Below are 26,973 nucleotides of genomic sequence, written 5' to 3'. Positions count from 1 at the left end.
CACAGCTACATGTCATGAGATAAATGACGCCTTGGGTCTCACAGTTGATAAAGTCGTAATTCTTAAAATTTCAACCCAAGACCGTTTTGGAAAAAGTCTTGCTAACCCTTATTGATTTTCACGCTTTACATGTCCCACAGCAGTATGTCCCTGCTGGGGGTTCTTGGTAACTACATTTTTAACGACCGATTTTGACCCGTTTAGCATTCGTTTTTTCCCTGTCCGTTTTAAAAAACTGATGAATTTCATTTGTACATTTTTTTGCCACACACTGCCCTCTGTAGCTAATGCCACACGCTACCCTCTGTAGCTAATGCAACACGCTGCCCTCTGTAGCTAATGCCTCATGCTGCCCTCTGTAGCTAATGCCACACACTGCCCTCTGCAGATAATGCCACACAGCCCCCCTGTAGGTAGTGCCACACAGACTCCTGTACATTGCACTCCCATAGATGTCAACCCCCCCCTCTTCCTATAGATAGCGCCACTGCAGGGGACCGCTCCAGGGGAAGTCCCTGACTTCACTGTCCATATATGGATAGTGACGTCAGGTTCTTCTCCTGGAGTGGTCCCCTACTCCTGAAGCGGAATACCCGGCCACACCGTCGCAGGGATTCCGCTTCAGGAGTAGGAGACGGCTCCAGCAGAAGTCCCTGATGTCACTATCCATATATGCCAAATGGTAGAAATGTGGGCAGCACATCAGAACTAGGCCTCCAGGGTACAACAGGCCTCTTGCATCACCTTTTTTTGCACATATGGGAGAATAAACCTGGACTTTTGAAATCTTTTTTGGAGTGCCGCCTCTCTCTCTTGTCACTATCCATATTTGGACAGTGAAGTCAGGGACTCCTGGAGCGGAATCCCGCTCCTACAGGGAGCTACAGTGCCGCTATCTATGGGGGGGCTACGGCAGCAAAAAAAAATCCCCCTCTTCTCCTGACATGTACCTTGCACTGTGAGGAGGAAGAGAGAGCGAGTGGCGGTAGATACGGCCGTCACTCGGAGCACATTCAAGCGACGACTGTACATTACAGGGCCCCATAGACTTCTATGGGAGCCGTGCGGCATGTCGCACAGCAGTATGTCCCTGCTGGGGCTCTTAGTAACCACGTTTGTTCACTCATAGGTTGCATATAGCTATGTACTAATTTGTCCTTTAGGTTTCGTCCTCTGCGATATGTGATTGCCGGATTCTCATCCAATAGTTCCCCTATATCTGGGTCTGCTTTTAAAATCCCCCAGAAGGCATTGAGTACCTGCCGGACTGTTGTTGGGAATCATAGGTCCCTATGATTCTTAGGCTCATATCTTGGGTCTCACTTGCCAATTATCCCATCTCAACCGTGTGTTAGTGGCAGTTTATTTCCAATGTACCTGCGTAATTAATCTGACGAATCCGAGTTATTTTATTTTCTCTGTCTGAACTTCTAATATAAAAAATAGGCCCAAATCATTGATATTCTGTTTTTTCACAAATTCTCCATACTCAAATTTAGGGCCCTTCCAGAACACAAGCACGTCATCTATAAATCTTACCCAAAATATGATTTTATAAGTAAACTGTTCCATTGAATCATAGAACACACACTCCTTTTCCCACCAGCCCAGGTAAAGATTGGCAAAGGAGGGGGCATATGGGCTGCCCGTAGCCACTCCCCTGAGCAGGTGGAAGAATTTTCTGTCAAAAACAAAGGAGTTGTGCTCCAGTACAAACCTAAGAATTCTCATAACATATTGATTGTAATATTGAGTACCTCTTGAATTTAAGAAGTACTCCACCACTTCACATCCCCTAACATGGGGTATAGAACTGTATAAGGCCTCAACATCGCGGCTAGCCAACACACGTCTGTGTCAAGCTGTATCCACTTCAGGACATCCATCATGTTCCTCACGTAAGATAGAAGTGTGACCACAAACGGACGGAGGATACGATCAACATAAAGACTCGCGTTTTGTGTAATGCTGTCAATTCCAGCCACTATAGGACGACCTTTCAGTGGAACAGTAACCTTACGAATCTTCGGCAAACTATAAATTGTCGCCATCACTGGTTATTCTGGTAAGAGAAACCTGAAATCTCTCTGATCATTCAGCCTTCGCTACCAGGAGAATATTTTTAAGTATCTCCTTATGGAAGTTGTTAGGATTAGAGAGGATAATCTCATAGCAATTGCGGTCGTCAAGGATCCCGAGGCGCATAGAGATGTATGCCCGGCAATCCATGACGACCACATTACCCCCTTTGTCAGATTATTTCACAATGGTGGACTCATCCTTTGCAAAGAGTGGCACGCCCTCAAGTTCATCAGGGGTGACATTGCCCGAACCCCCTTTGTTACAAATATGGGACAACTGATCGATAACCACCTTCAAGAACACATCAATCGGTGTATTATCACTCATAGTTGGGTTCTTTTTCGAGGGCAAGGCCAAGTCCGTAAATGGACCTTCACCTGTTTGTCTGACACCTTCCTTGAATAGATCACCCATAGTCCTAAGAAGGGGCATATCTTCCTCCTCTAGGCCTAACTTCTGACCTCTACATCTGTCAATGATTTAAAAAAAAAAAAATTAAATTGTAACTTTCGGCCAAAATTTTTTAACATGTGTCTTTGATCCATGAAAACAAATCGAAAGCCGGGGTAGCGACAAATGAGAGTCCTGTGTTTAACAAACTCATTTATCTTTCGCATAGTACTCTTTGAGAAAGATTAAGAATCTGCATGTCGTCAGTTGGGACATCTATCACTAGGTCTCTGTTCACCTCGGGGGAGGTAGTCGGATACTAGTGGTTTGAATTGCCAGATCCACGTTTTCCCTACTCCTGCCCCCAGAGTTGGTATTGGGGTACTGGGGTCTGCCTCTTCCCCTAGCACTGGAACGACGAGATGTGTCACTATTGTAATCAGATGAAGATATTTCTGTATTGGGTTCTGGTTGAGTCTGATCCTTTCTACTAAATTCAAATATCTTCCCCTCCTTGAAATCCAGTGTCCCTACGAAACTGAAAGTGCTTTCTCTCCTTTATGTGTGCTACAAATTTCTCCACAGTCCTCTATAGTACTAGTTACTTCCTCTCAAATTGAATGTTATAGCTAAACTTCTTAACCAAATCAACACTACCCTTGAGAACCTGTGCTGTGCTCACATAATTTAGCAAGACTTTTTCCAACACGGTCTCGGGCCGAAATTTTAAGAATTACGACTTTATTAACTGTAAGACCCAAGGCGTCATTTATCTGATGACGTGTAGCTGTGGGGTCCAGTATGTGGGTAAAACCATAAGGGAATTCCGCAGACGCATTAGAGATCAAGGTAATGATGTGGCAAAGAAAGCGGAGACCCCCATTTCTTGCTGTATTTTGGAAAAGCACCAGGGTAACCCGGGCCACCTTAGCTTTCAGGGGGTTTGAGAGAGTTAATCCCCACCCACGATGTGGGAACTGGGATAAACGTATCCTGCAAAGGGAGGTACGCTAGGCCTTTGTTATGAATACAGTGAGACCAGGTGGCCTAAATGAAAGTGTGTCATATACTTGTTTCCTTTGTTCATTATATATTTATATTCAGTTAGACCCTAGAGGCTTATCTTATTACTCTGATATATGTGCCTCATAAATACTATGAGGTACTTTATCCTCCTTGTATCTAACATATATCCCCTTTGACCTTATCCTAATATGTGCTATACAGCAGGTTTTGTTGTTATTCCACTGAATAGAGTATTTCAGTAGTGTGCTCCTTAATGGGTTCCGTCCTCGTAATGTCTGAGAGAATTGACTACTTTTCGTCATTCCATAATTTTAGTTCTGTTATTTTTGCCTTAGTAGTTCACCGCTACTCTATGGCCACTTGGGGTTCCCATGACAACCTGACGTTTTGCGTCGATTGACTGACCTACGCAGTGGTGATTAGGACCTGCGCCCAGCAGCGGTCATGCATCACCGTTACGTGGTGCTGTTCGATTGGTCTGATGAAAGAGCTGGGTCCGCCCCTGGTGGGCGGGGCTAAAACGATCAAACTATCAAACTGTCTAGCCACGCACTGCACAGTAAACAATCCGTGCCATCACTTACACTGTATAACAGGGGGCTTGAGATATACACTGAATTGTGTTCTAGCTGCCCCTGATGTGAATATATTCTTTACACCTCTGATGGTACATTCAAACAATAAAAGGATGTGGAAACAAGTTAGGTGTTCTATCGATAATATGAAAGAGATGTTAGACCAGGTAAGGTTCAGTCATTTGCTCTGATTGACTAGGGGATAGTGGTATTGATACTCTTACATAGGTTATTATATAACGCAATAGCCATCTGTTCCTGTGTGTCACTCCTTTCTTAGTCGCTCCTTGCTTGGTTAGCCTGCTAGTTGGAAAGACATTTTGGCTATATTAGCCCACTTTTTAATAATATATTTAATAAAGTAATTTTAGCGTTCTTTTTCAGGCGGATTGAATTTTGTACTTTAGTGGACGCCTCAATTAATTATCCTATTTAGAAATTTGATGGGAAATCCTCTTTAATGTTTCTATTCCCTGGCAGCAAGTAGACATCTTGAAAATCATAAGGAATTGAAACAAAGAGTAGAATACATATGCATCACTTTTTTATTATACAATGATTGCGCTTATTTACATAAAACTGGAAAACCCCTTTAGTGATGACTGAATAACTTGCAATTCTTTTTAGTATCAATCTTTTTTGTAATATCCATTCAGTTTATAATTAGTATAAAAAAGAAAATCAATAAATCCGCAATAGTGTACAAGGAAGTTTATTCTGCAAAACAGTTATAAAGTCTGGAAATAGAAATATGATTTACATATTCTCAGTTTAAGGTACTGCAAATTTGTACCAAAATGTTAATGCATTACATACAGACTTGGTAATAATGGAGCAGTTTCTTTACTTGCTGGCTGCCCATGTTTGCAAATTATAATTTTTAGTAAAATAAAAGTAGAAAAAAAAAAATAGGGGGAAACAAAGAAAAATTTATTATTAAAGGAATACTCCGGTAAAATGTTTTATTTTTGCCTCCTTATAGAAAGTCCACCCAGTAAAAGGTAGGGCATGTAATCCTCTTACTTGGCACTTACTGTTTTATCCTCCCTGTTACGGGCCGCCGTTATGTCACGTAACACACACTAGAACTGTCCAAATCCTTCAGCGTCTACTATGTGGATCAGAAGTCACTGTCATATTCCTATGAAATGCTCAATGTAAGTCTCATAGGAAAGTGACTTCTGGTCCACATAGCAGGCGCTGCAGGATTTGGACAGTTCTAGTGTGTGTCACATGACACAACGGTGGCCTGGAGTGGAGAAGATAGTTTGGCAATAAAAGTTCCTACTAAGACAGAGGATTACCTGTTACCTGCCCTGTAGTTTGCGAACGGGGGCAAATATAAATCATTTTACCGGAGTGCTGCTTTAAACTACATTATTCATATCATGCAAATGAAGACTATGCTCTGGCTTGTGTTTACTTTGACTGTGAATAAGTCCTGCACTTTATGAACCGTTGTAAGATATACAAGGATGACTTTGCAGCGTTCGCCCAGCTGATCACACAAAATTATAAAGATCAATGAATCCTTATGCATGTAGCCAAAATGCAAAGGAGTGTGTTAAATGGTCGCCTTTCTATTTTTCCTTTAGAAACCAGCTCTATTTTTTTTCTGAAACTTTGGAATAAGCCGTATTTGAAATTTCTAGAATACAGCTTTCTATTTTTACATATGAGAGTGGGTCTCTCGGACTCAAGAGACCTGGCCAAAAGCCATTCTCTCCTCCATGAACGTTCCCACAAGACTTTACGTATACGGAGATGTAATTTATAATTTATTATTTAACTGCCTGCACTAACTGGAAGTGCACTAGAGAAGAAGCTGCGGAGCGGGTACAGCCGCATATTGCAATGGGAACCAAATATACTGCTGGTCAAGTAAGAAAAGTAATAGTAAATCTTAGGCCACTGTAAGAAATGGAAACATAAAGAGATAAAAGGTGACAGCTTTTCTTTTAAGAGTAGATTAATAATAAGACTGTTATAAAAAAAAATATATAAAATTGTGTACATTTGCCCTCATTTTATCCTCATTTACATTGTTTACCAACAAGAGGGCATTACAGATACCTTCTTTCTTCAATTTCCAATTTTTACATGTTCTCCTAATGACCAACAATTTGAGTGGCTATTTATCTATTTCCTATTGCCTATGCAACATATTTAGTAGTGCTGTACATAATAATTGGTGCCTGTTTTGGTTGCCTTGCAGCACTGGGGTCCCGGGTTTGAATCTGACAAAGTCAACATCTCCATGAAGTTTGTATGTTCTCCAACATCCCAAAAATATACTTATCAGTTAATTGGCTTTCCAAGACATGGGCACTAGGGTGTGTGAGTTTAGAGATAGGGAAATTAGATTGTGAGCCCCATTAAGGACAGGTAAATATGTGAGTGAATACAAACTGTATACAGCACTGCAAAACATGTTTCCACTGTGTAAACATATTCTTGTCCATAGGGGCCAGTATTGTAGCAGACAAGCATGCAGCAAATTTAAGTATATGGGATACTGTCTATCCAATTTGCAGTGGTTGTGCTCCAATATATGCCATGCACCATTTTTTGTCAATCAGCATACCAGTAAAAAAAAAATTGCAATTTTGTTCATTGCAAAACAGTTAATGCACTATTTATACATGTGCCCCAATGGGTTGAGTTATTAGGACAATAGACTAGCAGTCATACAAAGTCAGAAACGGATCAAATGATGATTTTATATGGTTAACTGTTGTGAAATGTTTCCTGCTGAGTAAAAATTGTGATCTGACCAAACCCATATTACCATCTGTTAGCGTCACTCCTTCCAATGCCTTCCTCTTTCATGTCCAAACTTTCCGAAACGTAGAATCCTGAAGGCAAGTCAAATTCCATCCTTTAATCAGAGACACTTTTACAAGTAGCTTGCTTTTCATCTTGTAGATTAGAGATCTCTGCATCTTTGAAGAACTCCAAACTCCCTTAGACTTGATGGGGCGAAATTGCCAATGTGCATTTAGTCTGGAGATCTTGGGAGATGCTGAGATTTCCAAAATAAAGGACTAAGGGCAGGGTTCTCGGGAAGACCTCCCTGCTCACAGACCCCCCACTGATGCAGGTTCCAACCCTCAGTCCCTCGTTGATAAAAACTTTGGACATCACTGGGTTCTATAACATGTGGAAAGTTTACTAAAGCTGGAGGTACACTTTAATAGGCGGTAGTCCCATCAGTACAACCCCTGTCCATGTGCCCTATTAGGGCATATGGATGCCATATAGGGAAGTCCCCCACTTTGCACATCCCACTGTGAGCCAGAGCAGAGTATCTGCGGCTCCTTCTCTGTTGGGCCCAGCCTGTCCATGTAAGCTAAAAGGGAAATGTATGTTCCTGGTCGCAACTTCCAAGAGCCAGACCCGTAACAAACAGCTGATTGCTGCGCCAAAGCCATTGTCATTGTGAGACAAGCCCTTTAAGCTATGGTCGCCCATCACCACGCTGATTCAAAGTAAAATGTAAAAGCATTGTATTGTTTTCCTGGATGATTTCTTGATCTTGAGGGTAATACAAAAAAAATCGTAGTTAGTCATGGCATAAATGACTTTTGTAGCATGAAGATCAATGATGTCTTTGTCAAATGACAGCTGCAAGTAAATACGCCATACGATCCATTATTTTTTTTTTACATCATGCTTTACGATCAAAGTGGTAAAGGTGACTAGATCTAAGAAGAAATGATGAAGTTCGATAATGCATGGATCCATTCATTTTGACCTTTGACATTTTGACAAAGATCCAAGGTAAAGCCAGCCCTGTAATATGCCTTCATTGCATTAGGTAAATATATTAAATCCTACTATAATAATATACATCATACGGAGAGTTAGTGAACAACAGAGACATAGACCTCTGCACTGGACAAGTTTAGACATTTCTGATGTACAGTAACACAATTACAGTATATGACAACACTATCATCTTAATAAAATAGAAAATATGATTTAGGACAATAATAAAATATAGCTTCAGCTTTCTACATCTTTTTCTGAATCTGGTAAAGTGCATTCTCAGTAAAAAGTATTAAGTTGCCAAATATGATAGAGAAGAGCTGACACTGTCCTACACGAAGAGTTGGTTTCATTGTACAACACTAAGCCGGCACAGGAGATCAGGCTCCATCCGCACTCAATAACCTTTTAAATAAGATGCAGAACCATTTAAATGTGCATGTCTTATTTATTTAAGAACCCTGTTACACCTCGCATGTCCCTTCAAGAGTCCCCTAGTTGACCGATCTTGAAATGTTCTTGTAATTATTGAAGTCACATGCTTTGACGAATCTTCTAGATGACCATTTTTGAGATACACCGCTCCCTAAAATAAAAAATAAAAGTAAAACTAGTGCTTCAAATAGTAGTTTGAATTCTTCATCCGTACCTAACAATGATTGTGAATTAGAGAAATACACTAAGGATACAGAGAAGAATTCTGAAAATGTAAGCAACCCCGCTAGGATGTTTATTGTACATGTGCTGTAGTTTCTATAAAAAAAAAAAAAAGTCACTGGATAAAATATAAATACTTGTTAATATATGTTTTCTGTACATTTCCTGCCATGTGACCTCCTCTCATAAGAACAAATAAGAATGGATGTCACAGGAATTTCATTATCTACATTTCTACAGTAGTTTGAAGATTGGACGAAGGAAAAAAATATATGTATTACCGTAATAAACGAATCTCAGAAAGTGCCTTATTTTTTCTTTAAACGTATTGAACCCCAAGAGTATTACATTTCTCAGTAAAAAGTTATATTTCTTTCTCCGGACCTTAAAGGGTAACTAAACTTTTGACATGTCTTAGTGACATATCAGAAGTTTTGATCGGTGGGGGTCCAAGCACAGAGATCCCCACTGATCGCTAAAACAAAGCGGCAGAAGCGCGGTGCTGCTTTGTTTCGAATCGGTTTTCCTCTGAAAGCCAATTTAGAAACAAAGCGGCACAGCGCTCACCCAATCGCTTCTGCCGATCAAGACTTCTGACATGTCAAAGGTTTTTTAAAAGTTTAGTTACCCCTTAACAATTTTTCTAATTGAAGAGGGGCTTACAACTATGGTGCTCGGATCCCATCAGGGAGTTGCAGAACCTACTCAAATTTAGGACAATCCTAAGAATACACCTTTAAGTATTTATAAGACATATGAGGTATAAGGACCAGATATGAGGTGACTTTTCACAATCTTTTTTTATTGTACAACTCTTACTGTGACTGACACTGTCAACTTAAAAAACGGGTTATAAAGCAGTCTGACAAAAATATTAGAAAAAATGATTTCCCAGAAATTGAGATAATATGATACATACTATACTAGTATAGAAAACTCGTTACACGGGTTTGCTAGCAAAAGGAATGCAGTGGTCTGTCAATATATATAAATGCTCCCTATATCTGCCCCCACACGGTATAATGCACCCACACAGTATAATGCTCCCCCATATCAGCTCCTCCCACAGTATAATGCCCCTCATAGCTGCCCCCACAGTATAATGCCCCTCATAGCTGCCCCACACAGTATAATGCCCCTCATAGCTTCCCCCACACCGTATAATGCCCCCATAGCTGCCCCCACAGTATAATACCCCCCATAGCTTTCCCCACACAGTATAATGCCCCCCATAGCTTCCCCCACAGAGTATAATGCCCCCCATAGCTGCCCCCACACTGCATAATGCTCACTATAGCTGCCCTCACAGTATAATGCCCCCTCCCTCCCATACACAGTATAATGCCCCCTCCCTCCCATACACAGTATAATGCCCCCCTCCCTCCCATACACAGTATAATGCCCCCATATGTACGGACCTAATAGAAAAATAATAATATACATACTTACCTATCCCCGTTCCCACGACAGGTGGAGGATAATTTGCCTCCTCTGCACTGTGCTCAGTGTGCTGTGAGCAACTCGGCGAATGCAGGCGCGATGCAGTGACATCATCGCGCCTGTCTGCACCGAGTCACTCACATCAAACAGACCGGAGGAGGAGAAGGATCCTCCACCCGGCAGGGGAACGGGGATAGGTAAGTATGTATGTTATTATTTCTCTATTGGGTCCGTACATATGGAGGCATTATACTGTGTATGGGAGGGGGGGCATTATACTGTGTATGGGAGGGGGGCATTATAGCTACGCCACTAATCACTCACATCTCCTTCCTCAGTCTTCTGGCTGTGGGCGGAGCTAACTGGCGGGTTGGCTGTTTAGGTGGAGCTCGATGTGGGCAGAGCTCGATGTGGGCGGAGCTCGATGTGGGCGGAGCTCGATGTGAGCTTCGGACACCACGTCCTTCTTGGTTATATATACTATATGTGTAATATATTGATGACTCTATTGAAATGATTTGTACACTTTTTTTTTTTTTTTTTTCTCATTTCATACCAGACTCACCTTCTTGGCACACCTGGGGGTCTTATTTTGGTAGAATACTGAGCTTTTTGGTGTTTTGGAGCTTCTATGGAAAACTTTTTTTCATATGGTTTGAACTTTGAAATCTCCCTGTCCCATTCACTGTCAAATGATGGTGCGTCAGCTGCAATCCAAGAAAATACAATCGGTTACCATGCAAATTATGGCAATTTCGGAAAGTATATTCAAAATATAGAACTCACTCATGTTCTTGCAGGAAGGGCTTTTCTAAACAGTGACATGACCCTCACGTTCTGGCTGCAAAAGTCCATAATAAACTAAAACTGATTTAAGGATTTTTCAGTCAGTCTAAAGATCATAAGGTTTTTGGTTATTTCCAGGGACACCTGAACCAGAAAGTTGTGATTTGCCAGTACAGCGATGCCTATACCAAGCACCAGCGCCATAAACAACATGGTAAGCGAATGTGGCCATGCCCCAGTGGTTCCCCAGTAAGTGGCAAATGTTTATCAGGTCACTCTAAGCAAGCAGCGAGAGATCATCTGTTCCCTCATGGCCTGTCACTATCCCCTGGTAGGCAGGGGAACCTCCTCCCATCTAATCACCTCTTTGTGCCTTATCGGGCCCCTCCATAAACCAGAAATTATATTTTAATTTGACAAAACAAATCTGTGTAGCTAAAGCCTTATAAAAACAGCAATGCTGTGTGCACGGACCTGTATGCACATTAGTGGTTATGAATATAGATTATCTTTGATTGGCAACAAACCTAAACATAAGCAATATTTGTGCACTGATGCAAAGTTGCATGAAGGTGTCTGTGAGTGTAAACCTTTTTTACTGTGTACTTGTTCATTGTACTTCTTACATGTTCATTGTGTCTACTTTGCTAGTACAATACTAATTTGCGATGTTTGCCACAAAAATGCATAAGTCTACGTTCAGACGTAGCAGAAGAAATCCGCAGTGGATTTGCAGCGTTTCCACGGGAAATGCATGTGTTACATGCAGATTTTGCAGCTACAAGTCTGCCACATCTGAATATGGTATAAAGGTTGTAATCAGAAATTACCAGAATTGTCTTAGTTACAAGAAGTGCAAAGTGTCTAGAAAAACCCGGCAGCAAAAGAGTTAATACTCACATTCGTCCATATTTAAAAATTCCTGGTTGAGTTCTTCATCTCCAGTCTTGTTGTTCTTCAGTTGCTTGACAATGTGGGCGCGGTCTTTGATGTGATGTCCGACAGCGATTTGTTCCACTCCACTTTCAGAGTCCTTGACAGCTTCCTTTGTTTCTTTTATCTGGATGTAGTTGTGGTAGAGAATGGATCATATATTTTTTGGGGTTTTAATAATTCGATTGCAATATGTACAGTAGATGATAAATAATGTGTGTGGTCTTTTTTTTTTTTTATGTAGCGATTTACTTTTTATTTGTAAGTCCTTCCCTAGTGGCGGCCATATTGAAGAATACACTTATTTCCTGTATTTCCTGTGTAGTCAAGTACAGCAGGGTGTGTGCACTTTATGGCAGCTTCAATTAATGGGACTTAATTGACAGAGGAATCTCATAGATTTTTACGATCTCAAGGAAGTGATGGAGTACAGTGCCTCCCCCAGAGACCAGGAAGTAATGTGTACAGTGGCTATCCTAATTTACCAAGGCTTTCCAGTAATAATAGAGCTGTCATTAACTTACCAACCTCCTATGATAATAAGTTGATTCTGCTCATCCTGTGCCTGTATATACAGCAAAGCTGACATGTGAGCTACAGAGAACAGGATATAAGGCTCAGTTCACATCTTGTTTTTACTGTACCCCTGACGTGCACGTTTTGACATGAAAAAACGGTGTCAAAATATGCGCCACAGGGTGTACATTGATTTCCATGGACATGACAGACCCACTAATAGTGTAGTATGTGCATACGTTTTGTGTGCTCACATCCTACCCTTTTATTTTTTTTTCCCAAGTCCTGAAAACCGTAGTCTGCTATGCTTTTTAGTACTTTTCCAAAATGAATGCCACACGGCAACCCTACGTTTGCATACGTAAAAATAAATGGAACCCCGACGCAGATTTGAACAGGCCCTAATTCAGCATTTGGGGCCCCACTTTTAACCTTGCCCAGGGCCACATTGTCTAAAACTGTCTATATACCCTGCATATATGGGAAATTACCCAGATTATTAGATAAAACAATGCCTCCCCCTTACAAGACCCTCAGAACTGGGGCCAGAAAACACTGCAGCCACTCCTTACTTATTCCTTTATATTTTGACTTCACAAATCTTTATTGATTTGGCTCAAGCACAAAAAACATAGAAGAACGGGAACAAACTTATAAAAACGTATACGATGTGTACCACAAAAAAACCATAAGCGTATGTTGCAAATGCATACGTTTTTGTAACTTTTTAAACCCATAGGTCGGCATATACTACAAACGTGCACAAAACAGGATGTGAAGTAATTGTGACTGCTCTAGTGGCCAGTGTGAAAACTGCAATATTTAATGATTTCTTATAATGGATATAAAAACCCCCAAAAAACAAATAATATGTCATTTTCTGATGATATATTTCCTTTATGTTTACTATTATAACACTATACTGGGTGGTATAAGCTTTTTGTAATGTACAACCAAACCTACACTTATCTAACTTTATTTGTGGCAGAATACAGGTCAACCATTGGGCGTAACACCAGGGTAGAAATCATAGCATCGGCTATGGGGCCATGTCAACTAAGAGGCGAGGTGCAATGATTGATCACTATGGATGAGGGAAAGGTAAAGTAGAAAGGGGCAGTAGAAAATGTAATTGAATGAAGATCAGTGGATGGGTGGAAAGATATGCTGTAATCAACATCGATTATACAATCTAATGAAAAAGAAGTGAAGTCTTCATAAGCGCGATCCTTCAACAGGGAATCCAAATTGCCCAATGGTTCCCTGTTGGCAGTTTTGTGACAACCTGTGTCTTCAGTACCTAGAACTGTGTTAGGTAAGGTTGGTTAGTGTTCTGTACAGTACCTTCTATTGACCCCCCCACCACCCTTATGCCCAAATAACAATCGCCAAGTTAAAAAAAAATAGGGAATGCAGCTCCATTTTATGCAGCTGCCCATCCATTGGGCACCGAGCAAGGAATTGGGGCGCGCAAGCTCCGGGTACCTAGGTTTTCATGGCCAGTAGCACCCCTTTCAATAGTGACCGGTGATACTACCGCACAGGTTGCCCACCCCTAAGGCCGGCCTGGTCTCTGCCGCAGGGTAAATATAGGCTTCCAGAAACTGCCACCGTGTCCTGTTAATGGATTTGCAGAGCAACAGAGGGGAATTTGACTTCCACCACACTGCTCTGTGAGAGGAACACATTGGAGGAAAGTGCTGTATATGACATGATCTAATAGAGAAGTATGGAGGTTTCTATGTTCTCTAGTCTACTTTTCGAGCATTATTCCATATGTCTAGCATTGTTGAGTGCTGACAGGTGTTCTCATAGGCAGCCATTATTCTGAGGCTTATTCACTCCATATTACATAAAGATGTTGGTTTTACAGTGTATTTCATGCCATTATGATTTTTCCAGGATGTTGTTGCTTTGTGGCTGTTATTTTTAGTCAGTGATATGCCAGTCTTGGCCTCACCTAAATATAAACTGTTCGACCTTCGGCCTTCAGCTCTCCCCTTGACACCATGACTAATACCATGTCTTAATATTTTCTTCACAAAACAACAACTAATTACTGCCCCATGGTGCCGATTGGCAGGAAGCTCCCGGTTAATATTATTACTGACCCTTGTTGAAGCAAGTACTTCTTTGACAGATTGCTATTTTCCTCTTCCGTCTAGAAGGGGACATGTGCACGGCTTTTCATATTTCTTAGTGGCATTAGGTGCAGCAGCTGCAAAGGAGCCACTGAAAGGCCAGTGTTAAATCAGTCACCGGAGCAGCAAATGACTGAGTAGAACTACCCAATACTATCCGTTATACAGCGCAGCGAGCAGATTATACACCGTGCTACATTATCTCAAGTTCAGAGGTCACAGACATCCCGCTGTGCAGATTAATTTAAACTTATAAACCTCCTGTGAAGTAGATTCCATAAAATAAAGTGATGTGAAAAAGGAAAATATAATAAAAACAAATAAAGCTAATGTGATACTCACTCCGCCGGGAGCTTTACGGGTTTGACTTGATGCATGGAAAATTTTAGGAGGTTCATCTCCAGTCTTGGAATATGTCATTACTGAGGATGACTTAAATGAGTGAACGTCGGGTTTGTCTGCCAATCCTTCCTACAGAAAGGAAAATAAAGCACGTGTAATAGTGAAACCAGAAGACAGGTGGACCAAGGTATAATAGATACAGGATCTGCCTAATAAACGACCAGAGGATCCTCAGTGATTCTGACCCAATAAGTCCCAGCCACAATAGAGCCCAAGAGGTCCAGAAGAGGACAACCCCCAATTATACATCATTTGCAGCTTTGGTTTGCAAAGCGATGGAAAGTAGGGATGTAATTGTTTTGTATAGCGAGCGGATGGCCCCAAGGTAACTTAGTCCAATTCTGTATAGAAAGTAGGAGGAATCTGAAGACGATTAACCATCTTTAGGGCAGGTTTGCATATTCTGTATGTAAACAAGAATGTTTCCGTTCACGGACAAGCAGCAAAAATGTTGAAATTGTGATAAAATTAAACACAAAGGGGGGATTTTATTAAGACTGGCGTTTCTGGCTTAAACTATAGTTAAATTGTCAGGCCACTGGTGGTCCTGCCCTCTTCTGCTAAGCTCCGCCCACTTAAAAAAAAGCACGCAGAAACAGCACAAAAGTTGCACATTTTCCTGCAAATTGCGATTTTTGGACAGTTTGCAACTTTTCTACACCTGAAAACTGTCACAGAAAAAGAAATAAATTCTCCCCAAAAAAGTTGCAAAACTTTTCACTATACAATGATCAACCTCCAATCACAAAACAATGGAAAGGTTTAGAACACCAAGCCAAAATAAACTGATTAGCAATATTATTACTGTTGTTAATAATAATAATAATAATAATAATAATAATAATAATTATTATTATTATTATTATTATTTGTATTATTATACAAAAACTAATATAAATGTAAATAGAATGTGTGATATCCTTATAGCTTGTTTGATAGCACAGGATACATTAAAATACAAAGGCCTCCAGTAAAAAGATGACTTTTGCTGTCATAGGATAAGGTACAGGCTGATATACACAAGCTCTGCTGTAACTGCTGTGCTATGTATTTGGAAGAGCAAATATGAGATTGCGAGCCGATAGCATGGTTATAGCACCATGATCCCAGGGGTAGAGTGTCTCGTGTGCGAGTGAAGATTAGGATTTTTTTTTTTTAACACTGGAGATGCAGCATTAGAGGGGAGATAATATTACTACATTAAAGTATGAATCGCTCATATATAGACTTGGCTGATACACTGTACACATAAGCAAGTCTGTGCAGCCTTCCACCATGACCAAACATGGTAGACGGTTACAATAGAGTGTATGGGAAGGGAAAGGTTATATATAGCAAGAACGATGATATATAAAATGATGCATTAAATCAAGTGTAGGTATAAAGGAGACGTTTTCTTGGAAAGACTAAACAGATCTTAGTCTGGCATACGAAGAGAATTCCAAAAGGCTTGAAAAGTTTCTATTAATCGCCAGCAGGAACAGTGAATGAAGATTCGGTCAGGGCACAGAGAACATCTTCTTGGCAGCCATTGTGCAGGGGTGGGAAGCGTATCATAACAGGATCACAAATACCCTATAGCCACATGACCTGGACTACTGTAATTTTGTAATGGAAAACCCAGACACCAATATGATATGAAAGTTGCTTCCTCTATAACTGCCTCTGCTTGCTTTATTTTAGGTTCACCTCACATGACTCCAACTTTGCAGGATGCCCATTTACAAGGTGAAGTCTAATCAATAATTCTATAAAATGAATGGATAGTGTTAATATTTCTTATTTATTCTTAAAGGGACACTGAACCTATAAGTGAATGAGGAGAATAACAAGTATTGCCTATGTGCAAGACTGTCCGTAACCTTCTGAAACAAAGTCTTTTTCAGAAATCTAGCAGAGAAAACAAGATTCCAGCTCCTCCTCGATCCGATATCTACGGCTGGGGCCGACTGAGGTGGCTGTTCTTATCAAAAAGAGTGAGGCTGGAACAACAATTGAATCTTGTTGTAGAGCAATTACCAAGAAACAGATTGTTTTGACACATTCTTTGATCTTATTTTGGCTTCCTTCAGGCACTTATACGCCAAAAAGAAATTACTTGCTCACTCACCTTCTAATGGCAGCGAAACTGCTCATACCTTTACATTGGAGATCTGAGCGCCCCCCTTCAATTACTGAATGGATTGCCAAAGTTAACATGGTGTGCAGAATGGAGGAACTATTGAGTTTGGATTTGGGTACACATGAAAAATTTCTAGTGGAATGGAGCCCTTGGAAACTGGCTCGACCAGCGCTAGTTTCTTCAGATTCTGGGAGTCTTGGAACCTAACACACCTAAACAGGCGGTTAACCCTTCTATTATTGTTATAGACATCAACTTAAAGAGGCTCTGTCACCAGATTTTGCAACCCCTATCTTCTATTGCAGCAGATCGGCGCTGCAATGTAGATTACAGTAACGTTTTTATTTTAAAAAAACTAGCATTTTTGGCCAAGTTATGACCATTTTCGTATTTATGCAAATGAGGCTTGCAAAAGTACAACTGGGCGTGTTGAAAAGTAAAAGTACAACTGGGCGTGTATTATGTGCATACATCGGGGCGTGTTTACTACTTTTACTAGCTGGGCGTTGTGTATAGAAGTATCATCCACTTCTCTTCACAACGCCCAGCTTCTGGCAGTGCAGACACAGCCGTGTTCTCGAGAGATCACGCTGTGACGTCACTCACTTCCTGCCCCAGGTCCTGCATCGTGTCGGACGAGCGAGGACACATCGGCACCAGAGGCTACAGATGATTCTGCAGCAGCATCGGCGTTTGCAGGTAAGTCGATGTAGCTACTTACCTGCAAACGCTGATGCTGCTGCAGAATCAACTGTAGCCTCTGGTGCCGACACGATGCAGGACCTGTGAGTGACGTCACAGATCTGCACTGCCAGAAGCTGGGCGTTCTGAAGAGAAGTGGATGATACTTCTCATCAGAACGCCCAGCTAGTAAAAGAAGTAAACACGCCCCGTTGTACGCACATAATACACGCCCAGTTGTACTTTTACTTTTCAACACGCCCAGTTGTACTTTTGCAAGCCTCATTTGCATAAATACGAAAATGGTCATAACTTGGCCAAAAATGCTTGTTTTTTAAAAATAAAAACGTTCCTGTAATCTACATTGCAGCGCCGATCTGCTGCAATAGCAGATAGGGGTTGCAAAATCTGGTGACAGAGCCTCTTTAATGCCTCTATTCGTTTACATAACCCTTTATATAGAATTTTCACCACCTGATTAAGCTGAATGTCAATTCTATATTTCTTTTTTTTTTTGTTATACAACTACTGTGTAGACATTTCATTTACTCAGATCTTTAAGCAAGCTTTACACTGAAGGGGACTCATGTATATGTATATAGTTTCCTAGTTCATTCTTACAGGTTATCAGAGGCAGAAATCTTTGAAAATTGTGAATATTAACATATTAAAATGATGAGAAATGTAATTTCTTTTTCAGGTGTTAATGCTAATGTGTTATGGAATGTACGGTCGCAGAATGGCGAAGTTTTGTAATTTGTTCCTAGATCTTTCATATGTCTCTGTATTTTGTTATAACCAAAAATAAGATTTACAAAAAAAAAAGTGTGAGCTTGACCTGCTTCATATACATTGCAGACAGAGCCGTCCACGTTTCTGCTTTCTCTCTTTGACTTAATATGTGGAAAAAAAGGGTCAACCAATATAAGGCTATTATAGTAAATATTGCTTATTCTGCTTATTTTATGCTTTTATTGTCTCTTTAACATTTTAACAAAATTGAATGCTTGTGCAAATAGGATGATAAGTGTCATCACCTAATATTTTGTAATGTATGGGAGGCTCCTCATTGTGGATTAGCCTAGATACTCTACTTATAGAGACATTCTCCTAGCAACAGTCCAAACATTAGCTGCTGTTGATACAACATATATATTTAGAACTCTGTGCACTGCAATATTCAGTCTACCACTTTCCACAATTCATAATACAATTGTAAACTTGTCATAAACAGTGAATGACATAAAAACGTTACTAGTACCAATAATATCAGTGACTGCCAAACTAGCATTTTGATAAGAACCATTGTTTAAATCATATTCTGCACCAAGCAGATGTAAAGTGCAGGAGTATACATGGAGTAGAGAAGGATCATAGTATGAAAGTATAAATAGCGTTACTCCACCGGACCACCAAAGCTGCCAACTGTGTATTAAGGCTACAGAGCAAGTGAGGCAGGGGCAAACAAGAAATATTACATCACAAAGGCAGACTAGTTTTATAAGAACCATAACTGAACATTCAAGCATTAATATTTGTTTGTGATACATTGTTCATATTTGAAAAAGGAAAACTTACAAATTGTTTGTGTATGTCTATCATTCTGTTCCTCATGTTTGCCATCATATTATCAATAGACTGAAAACCGTCCTTGAAATCAGGGACCTAAAATAGCACATAATAAAAGAAAATAAACATCAAAGATGAGCTTCCTACCATAAGCATTTTGTGAAAAAGTGGAACATAGAGTGGAAAACAGAATATGGTGAGATATTTTTACAACCCGTGCCATATTAGTTTATAGAAATCCATGCATAAAAATTTGTCAAAAGTAAATGCACTCGTATGCACACTGACCACACACAGCCTAAGCTACTCAACAACATCTAAAAAGGGATCTAAATGTGTTTAGTCATAAAATAAGACAAGACGTCACATAGTAATATAAAGCTGGTTTTCAATTCTGCACCATTCTATAGTATTCAGAATGCAGCCTTCAATGTAAACAATGAATGTTGTCACCCCGATTCTCATGGCTACGTCCAGGGTCATGTATATATGTGCACATGTAGGTATAATATCTCTGTAAGTCCCTACTAAATATACACTATACACATGATATCACAATCGTGAAGTATGATTCTTTTTTTTTTCATAATAAAATACACATAAAGCAAACACTATAAGGGATATATACACATGTTTTTGGACGTAGCCATGACAACTAGCATAAAAACATCCATTATTTACATTGCTGGCTGTATTCAGAGAAAAGGAAAATTCAGAAAAATACAAACAACTATTATATTGCAACAAGACCACTTTATTTCATGACTAAGCAGCTTTATTTATAAAAAGGTTGAGAATCCCTTTTAATAAAACTATATCGTAATTATTTCAGAACATGCGACATTATCAGCCAATCACTGAACAATTTTGCATGTTTGAACATATTTAAAAAAACGCTCAGTCATGTGCTAAAAACCCTCATACTAAAAATCTTTTCTGTAGTTTACATCATACAATTGCTGACTTGAGATATGTTTCCATGCCTTTAGAGGACATAGGGAAGCCATATTGTATACTGATAATAATGGGTCCCTTTTAAAGAATAGTAATATTTATCTTGACAAAATGTTTCTAGAAAAATAGCTGAAAATGTTTCTGTTAATGATATAAATAGGCAAACACACTTCACCATGATATATAGACCAGAGAATGGAGGCCAGATGCTTTTACTGTATTCACTTCATGTGTCATCATTTTCTAAGTAGAACCAGTACAGACAAGTATTATTTTATGACATGATATTTTGATATCTTGTTAAAAAATCTATGTCAAACCTTGCGCAACGCTGGCCACAAACAGAGATCAGCCCCAAGTCTTCGAGAGGCGATATGGCTGCTAGATACCTTGGGCACCACTTATCTCCGGGGATACAAAGGATATGTAAAAATCCAACCTTTTGAATCCTTGTTTCCCTAAAGGCACTTGTAGGATTGTTTAGTGCCCCAAATAAACAGTAAATTGCTGGTGGATCTGTCACCTAATGTCTAATTAACTCTGCATCAAAGTCATATGTGGGAGCGGATATATATAAAGAAACGGTTACACGTGTGTCATGGAGTAAATGAGGGGGGTACCTAGTTTTTAATATACAGTAAGTCTGACTGATCCTTGAGTGCTGGCAGATCAGACATATATAACTAAAGTATGACAGGCAGTACTGGAGGGACACCTGACACCAATGAGAAAATAGGTTGTGAGAATTTTCCTTAATTAACATTGTGGGTAAGACTTCTAGGGTGGCATTCCAGATTTGCATGTTTTTAAATATCTAATTGGTTTATAGCTGGTCATTTATGGGCAAATCCACAAATATATCCCGCACATTTGCCATACAGCATAATAAAAGAGTCATATACAGTAAGTAAAGGGAGTGCATAAAACATCAACAGGACTGGCAACTCTCTGCAGACTTGTGGACCATCACAGACACAAAAGCCCGATTCAGTACAATCTCTCTATACTGTCAATAATTTGCTTTGAGACATCAATTCTTATAAACATATTTACATATATTCCATAATATATACATATTTTTAAAGCATATGTTCTGTATGAGAAATTCTAGAAGTTCTATGAACAGAGACCTTTTTCTGGTCATAACCACAACAAATAGATATATTACAAAGTAAAGATACACAGAGTGTTCAGTTCAACTGGGGAACCCCATTATCGAACAAGAAAGGGGTGATCACGGTCTGAGAAGAGGTGCAGAGTTCTATATATACATTAAGCTAGATATATATATACACATAGATTGTATATCTCCGTAGATATATTTTCCTTAGTTTTAATAAATCAGGCTTGGTCAGCCTTTACCCACACTGGATTCCTTCAATATATGTACTTCTATAGCTAGCGTAGAAACAGTGTACTAGCAATCTGGTGGCCAAATCCCATTCGCAGCAGTATAACAACTGGCCACTGTGGTTTTATGCACGTGAATACAACCTTGAATGCAATATTCTGGTAACGCAGGGTGATTATTTTATATACACCCAATGTTGAAAACCAGAGAGAGAAAACCACTTTAGATGTGTTAATGTGCTATGTTTACCTGTCACTCAACCGTTGCGCCCATAGGAAGGGGAGGAGTCACGCAGCTTGTCATATTTGCATTTCACAGCAACTTTTGCCAACTTACTTGTGACAGTCGCACGGCTGTACAAGTGGAAGGGGGACCGGACAGTACTAGTCCTGTCACATGACATTTTCTAATTCACGTCCAATCCGAGTTGAGTATAGTTGCACGGCTGAACTATATAGACAAGCTATAGACCATTGTAAATGACAGTCTATAGTTTTGTGACCCACTCTAGGAGGAGCCCCAGGTAATGTATTGTCCCATTAACTGCCTTGCATCAAGAGCAATTCTGACATCGAGTATATCAGGGAAATACATATCATGGAACTGCCTAATATATTGTCACGTGTACATTCAAGCTGGAGAGGAAGCTTGGAAAAACAATAAAAGGTATTTGCATCCTGGGAACAGCAGGTGTGACCAGCGCCCGCATCATGGTCATATGAAGGAAAATACAAGGTCTAGGTAAAGCCGGCCATAACCATTTTTATGCACATTAAATAATAGGGTATACATAATTGTATTATATTCTATAGCATGCAGTCCTTCAATGTATATCACACATAATACATGCAGTATAAAAGGATGTTCATTTACTTTACATGAGATCTACTGATACGAAAACAAATTAGTATTAAAAGTACTGCAAATGCGAGTCTAGTGTTAGAGAATAATGCCATGCCTTCAAAACGACAGAACCAGTCATAGACTACTGACCATACTAGAAAAGGGAGCACTGGGCATATGACACAGACTTGAGGCCTGAAAGAAAAGTAGCAGTTGTGATCAGAACGTTCCCCATAACATACATAGAAAGTCAATCGTGTTGTGTGGCGCTTCTCAATATAATAAGTTCCATTTTGTGGAGTAATGTAAATGATGATGTTATTTTATGAGTGAAATATAATTAGTGGTGTGCCAACTCCGACACGAAGAGGACTATAGGCAGAAAGTAAGGCGCAGGTAAATAGTGCACTGTCATAGGGATTTGAGGCTGCAGCTCACCCTTTCCATTTCAATGCACGGTGAACATCCAAGAGATATTCTAAATGTAAATAAAAAAATAAAATACAAAAAAATAAAATACAAAAAATAAATAAATAAATAAAATAAAAAATATATATATATGATTTGCTCACTATTCCTGGAATATGCATTGTATTGAGACCATAGACTCATAACCATGCAAATATATTTAACATTTTTCTTGTAGATTTAAAATGTTTTATTTATTTTTGACAATATTGAGTAATTGCAGAAAAATAACGGCTAACTTCACTTTGTAAAACAAAAGTTTGCTTCACTTTTATATATTATCTGATTTAGGATCCCATGACGGGAATATATTTGGCCGTTTTTTTTTCCGGCCTGCAGATGACTGCCTTTTGAACTTTCATTTATTGAGCTGCTGATATGTAAGTTCAGATTACCGTGTGTGAGCCTGGCAGAGCTCCAGCGACCCCCGCGGTGTCTTTATTCTTGGTTCTATTGGGTTCCTAAAGTACTGCCTTTCTGATTAACCTGTTGCTTGCTGCATGTTCTTGTTATAGGACTTTTTATGACAAAAAAAACATGCAAGGGAAGCAGGGGGCTGATTTCAGAAAGGAATGGACATTCTATATATAGCTGATGGAAGAATGCCAGGCTTGCTTTTATCAGTTACACGGTGAGCGGTATAGGAACTGACATCTGTTGTAGGGGCTCAACGGTACTAAACTAGTGCATCAGTGCCTGTAAGTGTAATTCTGGGCCTCAGTAGGTAGCTACAACTGTTAATAGATCAGTATTAATGAGTGTTACACTATAATAAGAATAGTACTGCAGGGGAACAGCTGTGGATTATATCATAGGGAAAGAGATGTTAAAACCTGGGCAGTTAAAGGCTGGCATTACAGCGCCTGCACCTAAGCTAACAATCACTTCTTTGAAATGAATCTGACTATAAAATCTCAGCTGATGACAGCAGTGTGAACCGCGGAGCTGCTTGGAAAGCGCTTACCCTGTGATCTTCCCTCAGAGCCACCTGGGAACCTTGCTGCCCTCTTCGGCCATGAGATCTGCCATCTGTGATACTGAAGAAGGGATCCCGGCCAAAAGGATCAGAGAAACTTCTCATCATCTGTCTCACATGTTCTTGGTGTGCAGTGAATGGATCCCTGTGAAAACAGCAATATAATCATCAGTGACAATGTGCAACCTACAAGCTGGATGTGATGTTTGCTGTTTTTCATAATTTATAATATTTTATTTAGGAATAACTTCCACACATGTACACATAAATGGAACAGAGTTGCCAAGCAGCTAAAAGAATGACAATAAAAAAAAATGCAAATTAAAACACTGGTATTCCCCATAGCAAGCAAACGGGTCATTCAAAAATAATACCTTGGATAAACCTGGTTACTAATGGTTTTCTACACTATCCCTGGGGCTGGGCAATTATGACCTAAATCAAAGTCACGATTAATTGAACATGGAACCTCGATTACGATTATTGAACAATTATTTAGGTCACACCCCTTTTTGCATGCCACGCCCCTTATTTGCATGCTACGCCATTGAATTTATAATTATCCCCGGAGCCTGCTGTATACTACTAGTACATAATATACCCCCTGAGTCTGCTGTATAGTACTAGTATACAGAAGGTTTAGAGGCAGCGGGTATACATACAGCATATATATTATACAGCAGGCAGACTCAGGGGGTATATATACACTACCGTTCAAAAGTTTAGGGTCACTTAGAAATTTCCTTATTTCTGCAAGAAAAGCACAGTTTTTTTCAATGAAGATAACATTAAATTAATCAGAAATACACTCTATACATTGTTAATGTGCTAAATGACTATTCTAGCTGCAAACGTCTGGTTTTTAATGCAATATCTACATAGGTGTATAGAGGCCCATTTCCAGCAACCATCACTCCAGTGTTCTAATGGTACATTGTGTTTGCTAACTGTGTTAGAAGGCTAATGGATGATTAGAAAACACTTGAAAACCCTTGTGCAATTATGTTAGCACCGCTGTAAACAGTTTTGCTGTTTAGAGGAGCTATAAAACTGACCTTCCTTTGAGCTAGTTGAGAATCTGGAGCATTACATTTGTGGGTTCGATTAAACTCTCAAAATGGCTAGAAAAAGAGAGCTTTCATGTGAAACTCGACAGTCTATTCTTGTTCATAGAAATGAAGGCTATTCCATGTGAGAAATTGGCAAGAAACTGAAGATTTCCTACAACGGTGTGTACTACTCCCTTCAGAGGACAGCACACACAGGCTCTAACCAGAGTAGAAAGAGAAGTGGGAGGCCCCGCTGCACAACTGAGCAACAAGACAAGCACATTAGAGTCTCTAGTTTGAGAAATAGACGCCTCACAGGTCCTCAACTGGCAGCTTCATTAAATAGTACCCGCAAAACGCCAGTGTCAACGTCTACAGTGAAGAGGCAACTCCGGGATGCTGGCCTTCAGGGCAGAGTGGCAAAGAAAAAGCCATATCTGAGACTGGCTAATAAAAGGAAAAGATTAATATGGGCAAAAGCGCACAGACATTGGACAGAGGAAGATTGGAAAAAAGTGTTATGGACAGACGAATTGAAGTTTGAGGTGTTTGGATCACACAGAAGAACATTTGTGAGACGCAGAACAACTGAAAAGATGCTGGAAGAGTGCCTGACGCCATCTGTCAAGCATGGTGGAGGTAATGTGATGGTCTGAGGTTGCTTTGGTGCTGGTAAAGTGGGAGATTTGTACAAGGTAAAAGGGATTTTGAATAAGGAAGGCTATCACTCCATTTTGCAACGCCATGCCATACCCTGTGGACAGCGCTTGATTGGAGCCAATTTCATCCTACAACAGGACAATGACCCAAAGCCACCTCCAAATTATGCAAGAAATATTTAGGGAAGAAGCAGGCAGCTGGTATTCTATCTGTAATGGAGTGGCCAGCGCAGTCACCAGATCTCAACCCCATAGAGCTGTTGTGGGAGCAGCTTGACCGCATGGTGCGCAAGAAGTGCCCATCAAGCCAATCCAACTTGTGGGAGGGGCTTCTGGAAGCATGGGGTGAAATTTCTCCCGATTACCTCAGCAAGTTAACAGCTAGAATGCCAAAGGTCTGCAATGCTGTAATTGCTGCAAATGGAGCATTCTTTGACGAAAGCAAAGTTTGAAGGAGAAAATTATTATTTGAAATAAAAATCATTATTTCTAACCTTGTCAATGTCTTGACTATATTTTCTAGTCATTTTGCAACTCATTTGATAAATATAAGTGTGAGTTTTCATGGAAAACACAAAATTGTCTTGGTGACCCCAAACTTTTGAACGGTAGTGTATATATATACAGTAATATACCACTCCACTAACACTTGGCTGAGGCATCTCAAAGTCAGGTTCTTCCTGACTAGTGTGTTCTTAATCTTCGAGGTCATTCTACCCAGCTTCTTTTCAGCATCAAGAAAAGTATAGAGACATTGAAGAGTAGCAGAATTTATAAGAGAGGAATCACAGGCCTATTTCACATATTGTATGTCGCCAGAAGTGGTCAGGCCGTGCTCGGTGCGCAATGCCAGCTGCCTCTCTGCTACGGTCGCCGCTCAACAAGACGGACCCCAAGCTTTTTGATTCATTTTGTAAACAAAGCAGAAAGCATGGGGACCATACGGGGGGGAGTGAGCGGCGACGGCAGCAGAGAGGAAGCTGACGGAACAAAGCAAAAAGTATGGGGATTGTCCGAAGTGATGAGCAGCGACGGCTGACCAAAACAAAGTGGACTAGCTGTAAATAGTGCAGCGACGGCACTGTGCCGTGCGCTGCTCATGTGGGGGTGGGGTACCACTCTTGGCTGAGGCAGGGCCCACCGGTTGATTTGGTGGGTCTGCTTGTGCCTCAGCAGCCAGCCTGAACATGCTGTAACTTATAATCCCTGCACTCTAGGCAGCCATACCTTCGGCTTTCTGGAGGAGTAGCGTCAATGCCGTCACATTGAGCCTGCTCTGCCGTTGGCTATCCCAAACGTCAGTAACTGTATGCTATCCAATCAGAATCGCTGATATGTTAATCACATATCAGCAATACTAATTGGATAGCAAACAGTTGCTGACGGCAGAGGCTGGGCTGCATGTAATAATCGAACCGAGAAAAAAAACGAAATGCAAAGATGACGTCGGTTATCTGCCCTGATTTTCGGTTTCGGTTATTTTTCGATTAATTGCCCAGCCCTAACAATCCCTAATATTTTTCTCTCCATTCCCTGCAGGTCACTGCACTATTCCCTTTATAACACACAGCTAATGCACAGTAAA

The 26,973-nt window shown here is 40.2% G+C and overlaps 1 protein-coding gene across 6 annotated transcripts in view; it reads right to left on the bottom strand.

Moving 5' to 3' along the window:
- Positions 1-8,269: 8,269 nt before the first annotated feature.
- MLF1 (myeloid leukemia factor 1) overlaps positions 8,270-26,973 on the bottom strand; it is a 33,345-nt gene continuing 14,641 nt past the window's right edge. For 2 of the 6 annotated variants that reach the window (XM_075861543.1, XM_075861546.1), the window contains exons 2-8: positions 23,669-23,825; positions 22,387-22,431; positions 19,098-19,184; positions 14,657-14,785; positions 11,625-11,784; positions 10,504-10,645; positions 8,270-8,427 (exon numbers count right to left, since the gene is read on the bottom strand). In XM_075861543.1, the coding sequence (XP_075717658.1) occupies positions 8,397-8,427; positions 10,504-10,645; positions 11,625-11,784; positions 14,657-14,785; positions 19,098-19,184; positions 22,387-22,431; positions 23,669-23,825 (751 nt within the window). In that variant the 3' untranslated portion in view covers positions 8,270-8,396. The remainder of the gene's footprint in view (positions 8,428-10,503; positions 10,646-11,624; positions 11,785-14,656; positions 14,786-19,097; positions 19,185-22,386; positions 22,432-23,668; positions 23,826-26,973) is intronic. The other 4 variants (XM_075861545.1, XM_075861547.1, XM_075861544.1 and 1 more) reach the window with 4 other exon arrangements.

This window comes from Rhinoderma darwinii, chromosome 4, assembly GCF_050947455.1.
Source record: "Rhinoderma darwinii isolate aRhiDar2 chromosome 4, aRhiDar2.hap1, whole genome shotgun sequence".
In the NCBI taxonomy this organism is placed as follows: domain Eukaryota; kingdom Metazoa; phylum Chordata; class Amphibia; order Anura; family Rhinodermatidae; genus Rhinoderma; species Rhinoderma darwinii.
This window is presented reverse-complemented; position numbering and strand designations above follow the sequence as displayed.